Source organism: Lycium barbarum, chromosome 12, assembly GCF_019175385.1.
Source record: "Lycium barbarum isolate Lr01 chromosome 12, ASM1917538v2, whole genome shotgun sequence".
Lineage (NCBI taxonomy): Eukaryota > Viridiplantae > Streptophyta > Magnoliopsida > Solanales > Solanaceae > Lycium > Lycium barbarum.
Window position 1 is genome coordinate 91,611,133 of NC_083348.1, and position 7,495 is coordinate 91,618,627.

The following is a 7,495-nucleotide window of genomic DNA, read 5'->3' on the forward strand; positions in this document are numbered from 1 at the left end:
CTCCAAAGACTCCATTGTGTGGGAATACCCTGGGTATATTGTTATTGTACCCATTTACTCTTTCAACTCCCTTCAAACTTATTCTAACCTATTCATTCAACACATTTAAATTTGAGGAAGTTACACATTGGCCGATGGGTCAAAAATATTTACATCCATTAACGGATTTTCAGATGGGCGGCTATTTATGTTAGTTTTCCTTTGAAATAGATTTGCCGTTTGCGGAACGAAGCAGATACAATTACCTTTGGGCAATTCGTCTTTTGGGGTGGTCTTTAAATTTTGCCCCTCATATTTGAAATCTTTAAATTTTGCCCTTCGGCTAAAACCCATGTGTTCCAGGTTCGAACCCCCACTCAGTAAAAAATTTTAAAAAAATTCGCAAGGCAGAGTTTAAATTTCGCTATGCCCCCACCGGCATACACTTGTTAAGGAATTACCAAAGTTATGCCAGACCCGGCATACTTATGCCTTATGGCCAGACTTGACATACATATGCTGGGTCCGGCATAACTTTGGTAATTCCTTCACAAGTTTATGCCGGGTCCGGCATACTTATGGGCAAACTTTTAGTTAAGCCTTAACTAAAAGTCTTTTCCTAGTTATGCCTTATGGGGCATACTTTTAGTTATGACATAACTAAAAGTATGCCCCTTAAGACATGACTTTTTCTTAAGACATAGACTTTATCTTATAAGACAAATTTTTAGTTATGCCTTAAGGAAAAGTTCCGCGTTATGGGGCATACTTTTAGTTATGCCTTATGGGGCATACTTTTAGTTGTGCCTTAACTAAAAGTCCGCCCCATAAGGCATAACTAGGAAAAAGCTTTTAGTTAAGGCTTAACTAAAAGTTTGCTCATAAGTATGCCGGACCCAGCATAAACTTGTTAAGGATTTGCCAAAGTTATGCCGGACCCGACATACTTATGCCCAATCTTCCCATAAGGCATGAGTATGCCGAGTCCGACATAACTTTGGTAATTCCTTAATAAGTGTATGTCGGTTCCGGCATACACGCGACCCAAACCTTGCCTTGCAATTTTTTTTTTTAATTTATGCTTGAGCGGGGGTTCGAACCCAGAACCTCATGATTTCTGCGTGAACGCTCAGGGTTGCAACGCGAAGGACAAAAATTAAAGACCAGCAATATGAGGGGCAAAATTTAAAGACCACAAATATGAGGGGCAAAATTTAAATAACACCCCAAAAGAAGGGCAATCCGCGCAAAAGAATGATTACCTTTGAGTTGGGCATTTAGGACTGGGGCCAATAAAGAATAGTATCCATAAATCTGGCCCATGAACATATAGCCAGCCCATAACTATGAAGCTTCCTGCACGACGTGTCCAAGTGAAGGTGTGATTTGAGAGCGACAGTGCAGAGAAGCAGACGAGAACCAAAAGACAAATACAAGGGAGCAAAAGTAAAATATCTCTTCGAAATTCCGATCGGTCACCGTTGAAATCTGTGAGTAAATTCCTTAAAGGAAACAATGGCATCAACTTTCAGCGGTGATGAAACTGCTCCTTTCTTCGGTTTCCTCGGAGCCGCTGCAGCACTCGTTTTCTCCTGTAAGTTCCATAAAATAACCAAACTTTGCATTTGTTATTCGATTCAAATGAATATGAACTACCCCTTGTCTCAGTTTAGGCGACTTAATTCCCTTTTTGATCCGTCCCAAAAAGAGATTATCTTTCTATATAGTCTTAATTATGTTGATAATTCAAACATCCTAAGCCACAAGTTTATAACCACAAGATTCAACCGACGTTTTAGTACATTATATACATTTTTAATTAGGACCCCACTTGTGAGAATATACCTCCCAAGGTAGGTAAGGTCTGCGTGTACTGTACCCTCCCCACACCCCACTTGTGGGAATATACCGGTATGTTGTTGTTGTTATACATCTTTAATTAGGATTACAAGATTAAAAAGTTTCTCTTTATTTCTTGAACTCCGTGCATAGTCGAGGTAAGACACTTAAATTGGGACGGAGAGAGTAATAGAAAATTATGGATTCATTATTGTAGGTATGGGAGCTGCTTATGGAACGGCGAAGAGCGGTGTGGGAGTGGCGTCGATGGGAGTAATGAGGCCAGAGCTTGTGATGAAGTCAATTGTGCCTGTTGTTATGGCTGGAGTGTTAGGTATTTATGGTTTGATTATTGCTGTCATTATCAGTACAGGGATTAACCCCAAGACCAAATCGTATTACCTTTTTGATGGATATGCCCACCTTTCTTCTGGTCTGGCTTGTGGTCTTGCTGGCCTGTCCGCTGGAATGGCTATTGGAATTGTTGGTGATGCTGGTGTTAGGTAATTTCTTAATCTCCTGCTTCTTTAATAGAAACATTTCCTTCTTTTGCACCTCAATAAATGGCTTGGGAATCGATGCCCTTGTAATGTAATTTGCGCTAAATTATGGTAAGTTGATCCTGACTGAAGTGAATCGAGTTGGATCTTTCCTTAACTGGACTTACCTCCTATGTCATGTAAGAATTTTAAAACTTACACGAATGTCTTCTTATTTGACTATCTACTAAATTGACCTTGTTTGGGGGGTGTTTGTCGAGGCGCTCTACCGTTTGTATTAGATTCTCTTTGCTGTTGTTGCTTCTTAAAGTTCTTGGGTTCTTAAAGAAGGTCTGGACTTTGAATGTTATCTGATTCTTCCTCGGTGTTTGGTGAAAGAGTGATTTTGTTGTACAAGAGTTGCATCTTCTTTTTTTGAAAATACATATTATAAAGATTGTATAAAAGCTTTATCATCCAAAGAACTATGGTAATATGAGCCAACTTAATTACAACTTCCAGATGGTGCCATCAGAAAACATCAATCTCTTTTCTTACTTAGTATCCATATGGGAAAGGCATACTCTACTATTATCTCAACAAATAAGGACCTTGTCGGCACCAAGCGTTCGGACTGGCAGACCATCACTCAAGGTTGATACTAATTATTATAGGTTCAATGTAAGGGGTCAGCTCCCTCTCATTATCTCGTTTCGTGTCTCGCTTAAAGCTTCTAAAGTCTCTTTTTTTTTTCTTGCACTTTTTGCTTTTAAAAATACTGAATGTAGTCAATAGTAATCGTTCTACTTTATGCATTATTGCACGAAAGAATTTAGTTGGAACTTCCATTTCAAGCAAAGAGTTTTGTGTTATCTGATTTTTTTTTTCCGTCCTTTTGATAAGTGGTTTTGACTTCATTCAATCAGCTGATCTATCCAATTGCAACCTAATACTCATGTATGTGATAGTTGGATTAGAAGGATTAGCCCTGTAACTTGGATGTTTCAAATTTTGAAGTGTGAATTCTTAAAACTAGCATTATCTTTTCTATATTCATTTTTCAGTTATAAAAAAAAAAAAATAAAAAAAAAATCCTCAAACTAGCACAAAATTAATCAACTACTTGAGATGAAATTGGCTGTAACTTATCACATTGTAGCATGCCTAGCAAGTCGTTAACTGATATGAAATGGAGGACCCTTTTATTGCTTTTATAAGATTTTTAGCATAATCACAAAACCTAATTTTCTGTTACCCTTTCTCTATGAAGATATCACTTTGTTTTTCCCACACATGCTGATTTCTTTCCATTAATGAATTGCAGATGGTTTTGTATCCACTTTTTCTAGAATTAGTAGTTATTTTAGTAAGGAAATAAAAACTGCAGTATTGATACTTGATGTGAAATCAAGGTATAAATATGACTCTCATGTCTCATCATGAAATAAGTGTGCAACTAAATCAGTTTTGGCATAGATAACTATTATTGTCATTCAGAAATGTTTATGAAGGTGAAAATTATCGATCGCTAAACAGTTTAGTATCGTTGTGAAATAAAATCCCTCTTTCTGTTTGTGATTCCCCTTGTTGCTGCTAAATTTATGTTCTTAGCCGGGGGGGGGGGGGGGGGGGGACCTTTTATTTGATTGTTTGAGCTAGTACCTCTCATCGCTTGATCTAAAGTAGCATTACATCGCTAAACAGTTTAGTATCGTTGTGAAATAAAATCCCTCTTTCTGTTTGTGATTCCCCTTGTTGCTGCTAAATTTATGTTCTTAGCAGGGGGGGGACCTTTTATTTGATTGTTTGAGCTAGTACCTCTCATCGCTTGATCTAAAGTAGCATTACCTTCTTAAGTTTTCTCATATGCAAATTTGTATTTAATGTCTCTAAGTCCTACATACTAACGTTATTTTTATTTCCCAGAGCAAATGCACAACAACCAAAACTTTTTGTTGGTATGATCCTGATTCTTATTTTTGCGGAGGCATTGGCTTTATACGGACTGATTGTCGGCATCATCCTTTCTTCCCGTGCTGGCCAATCTAGAGCAGAGTAGAAGATAATGTATTTCCAGGTTTATGATGGAATCTTTTTGCATCAATGTGCTGACAGTTTGGTAACCCATGCTAGTTGTTAGGTGCATCTTTTCCTTTTTCTTTTACATTTCCGTCACACGTTGTGTGTTCCACTGGTGATTGTAGATTTGGAAGCTGTCTTTCCCTGTCTGCGATCAAGAGAACGCTCTCTCAAATTTTCAGTTACTGTATTTTGCAATAATGAGGAGCATCCTGTTGCTTGAATGCTGATACAATTGTATTATTGTTGTTGGAATGTATTGATACACCTCAATATATGAAATCTAACTTGATCATTGTTGTAGCTGCTCGAGTGATCATGCAAAACTCTGGGCTTTTGCCATATTCTTGTTGGCTTTTGCTTGTGTATCACTTTGATCTATAAAAATTGGCAGAATGAGCCTGTGCAAGTGAACGAAACTTCAATTATTGAATATAGAGTTGTGATGTAGTGAAGTGGGTTGGAAAGAGCGATGGATTAGAAGTATTGGGATTGCCTTTTGTGTTATTTTGCTTCCTACGAAAACGTCCTTTGCTTTTCATGTTATTCTACCTGCTAAGCACATCCATAATATTTTTTCGCGATATAGGATCATATTTGTAATTTGTGGAATTTGCTGCATTACATGAGTTATCTTTTGGATCACTGGTGGAGTTCTGAGTGTGAAGATGCATATTTGTAATGGTGACACAACGTTTATGATAGACACGACCGCGCTAGAGTCATAATCATTTTCTTAATTTTGCGTATAGCTGCCTTGATGGAATTTAACCAAGAACACAGAAGAGGGGGATGTTTTCAGAAGGCCTATTACTCGTCGGCAAACAGCAGCACATGAAGTTTAGGGATATTTTGGGCGAATTTGTTACTTGCATTTCAATAACGAACTTGATTGAGTGCCTTATTTTACTACGTTTCACAGGGGAAAACAGGCCTGCCAGACACAAATTTCTAAACCAGCTCGTAAAAGGATTGTATAAAATGGCAGAAGCTACTGTGGGTTAATCTTTGTCGTTATCTCTTCTCGCAGAGGAAATTTCAGTTTAAACTGCAGCTTCAAAACATTAGAAGTGCTATTCATGTAATATTTGAAACTACAATGAATGTCTTATAGTTTGAAACCTCAGGAGAGTAAACTAATTTTTTTAAAGCATTTTCGTTTAGACAGCATTGGTTAGATTTCTATTTGGTTCCTAACAGCGTCCAAAAGATGTATCATTACTCGTGTGGTAGTCCTTGTCACTATTTGCCATAAGGTTAAAACACTTTGTGCTTGAATTTTGGCAAGTCACGGGTGCATATGACTGTTTATGTCTGTGCTCTGTTTATGGGCCATTCCATAACCAATTTTTTTTTTTTTTTTTTTGTCCTACCAAACGTTTTATGGCTATCACTTATAATTTTACCGGAAAAGGCTCAAATATGCCATTGAACTATCGAAAATGACTCATTTACGCCACTCGTCAATAGTTTGGCTCAGTTATGCCATCGAAGTTCGAACTATTAGAAATGACTCATCTATGCCATTTTTCATTAACGCAGGTTTTAAAATATCAGATATGATACTTGGCCTCCAATTAGAGGTTCATGCCATTTAATTAAACCAGCACAAATTTGTGGGTCGGGTTTTAGTTTGATTTAGGATTTAGTTTGTGTTGGTTTAATTAAACGATGTGAACCTCTAATTGGAGACCAAGTGTCATATCTGGTATTGTAAAACTGACTTTATAGAAAAATGGCATGGATGAGCCATTTCTGATAGTTCGATGGCATAACTGAGCCAAACTATTGACGAGTGACATAAATGAGCCATTTTTGATAGTTCGATGACATATTTGAGCCTTTTCCGTAATTTCAAATACCGACTATACGCTAACAAACTGCATGATTTATATACTTAGAAAGCAAATTAAAAAGTGAAACAAACCCCTAGGGACTGTCCCAATCTGTTTTTGACGTTTCAAACATTTGCACAGGTATTACCGACATTTTTATCAGGGGATAATTTTGTTCAACTTCGAGGAGCTACTCATCAACATTTTGGTACATAAGTTTGTTGTAATAAGCTTTTCACCCAAAGTAGTTTAAATTACACTTACTTTTCATAAAGGTGGTGCTCAACCCAACTATGTCCACTCAATTATTTTATCAGGTATCTGATACCTTTCGCGAGCAAAGATATATCAGTTAACTCGGCTTAAGCAGATAAGAAAAAATCACTTTTAACACTTTTTGTCTATGTTGAGATTTTACTCTCCATGTTTTCATCCAATGTTGAATTCACATTTGTCGCCATGTTTGGATCTATCTGCTGAAACATCCAATTATTAGCAGGCTACAACATTATTGCAATGTGTAGCACTCCCAGCATTGAAAAAGATAGTAATGTGGCTCTTCGCTGTATAAGAAGTTATAATACAATAAAAACAAATAGAGTGCTCTAACGGTCACCGCAGCTGATTACTGATAACAATATGATTAACACAGATCTCAACCTCGTGCCAGCACAAGCATGCTACTATATTTTATTAGGGGGAATCATTTTTTATGTTTCACATCTACCATAGTCTTGTAGGGGAAAAAGACCTCCACATTTACCTACTTCCTTTATCCTAGAGACAAATAAAAACCAAGCTAAGTAGAAATTGGTTGTAATTATTCACTCACACAATGTGGGATTAAATCGACAAGAGAAATCTCATTCTCTTCATGTTGCATATGTATTGTGAAAAAGAAAAGAAGAAATAACAATGGGAAAGACCAGGGCGAAGCTAGACCCCTTCACCGAAAAATCACACTATAGATATAAAGTTTTTTTTTTTTTTTATTATATATATAGTAAATGATGAACCATCTCTATAAAAATCATGTTTCCACCATTAGAAAAGACATAAAAACAACGGAAAAGGGCCAAAATTACCCCTGAACTTTGAAAAATAGTTCATTTATACCCTTCGTTATACTTTAGGGTCAATTATACCCTTACAGTTATACTATGGGGTCAATTATACCCTTATGACTAACGGCTGCCACGTGGCATCATCCCAACCCTTCAAAATTATTTTACCCTCAAATAATTTTTTACCCACTAAAATAACTCAACAATTTTTTTTTCAGCA

General features: G+C 36.9%; 1 protein-coding gene across 3 annotated transcripts; it reads left to right on the top strand.

Moving 5' to 3' along the window:
• Positions 1–1,349: 1,349 nt before the first annotated feature.
• LOC132622163 (V-type proton ATPase subunit c2) lies at positions 1,350–5,539 on the top strand. 3 transcript variants are annotated; one of them, XM_060336706.1, is made up of 4 exons: positions 1,350–1,573; positions 2,036–2,321; positions 4,224–4,374; positions 5,299–5,539. In XM_060336706.1, the coding sequence occupies exons 1-3, from the start codon at positions 1,495–1,497 to the stop codon at positions 4,354–4,356; spliced, it is 498 nt and encodes a 165-aa protein (XP_060192689.1). In that variant the 5' UTR covers positions 1,350–1,494; the 3' UTR covers positions 4,357–4,374; positions 5,299–5,539. The 3 variants fall into 3 exon arrangements, with proteins under 3 accessions (XP_060192689.1, XP_060192688.1, XP_060192687.1); XM_060336705.1 differs by lacking the exon at positions 5,299–5,539 and adding an exon at positions 5,129–5,291; XM_060336704.1 differs by lacking the exon at positions 5,299–5,539 and adding an exon at positions 4,502–4,679.
• The last annotated feature ends 1,956 nt before the right edge of the window (positions 5,540–7,495 follow it).

Bases quoted from the DNA above. Each gene is read 5' to 3' on its own strand.
- LOC132622163 (XM_060336706.1), top strand. From the start codon at position 1,495: ATGGCATCAACTTTCAGCGGTGATGAAACTGCTCCTTTCTTCGGTTTC. The intron at 1,574-2,035 runs GTAAGTTCCATA...TCATTATTGTAG, and splicing joins TGCAGCACTCGTTTTCTCCT to GTATGGGAGCTGCTTATGGA. The intron at 2,322-4,223 runs GTAATTTCTTAA...TTTATTTCCCAG, and splicing joins GTTGGTGATGCTGGTGTTAG to AGCAAATGCACAACAACCAA.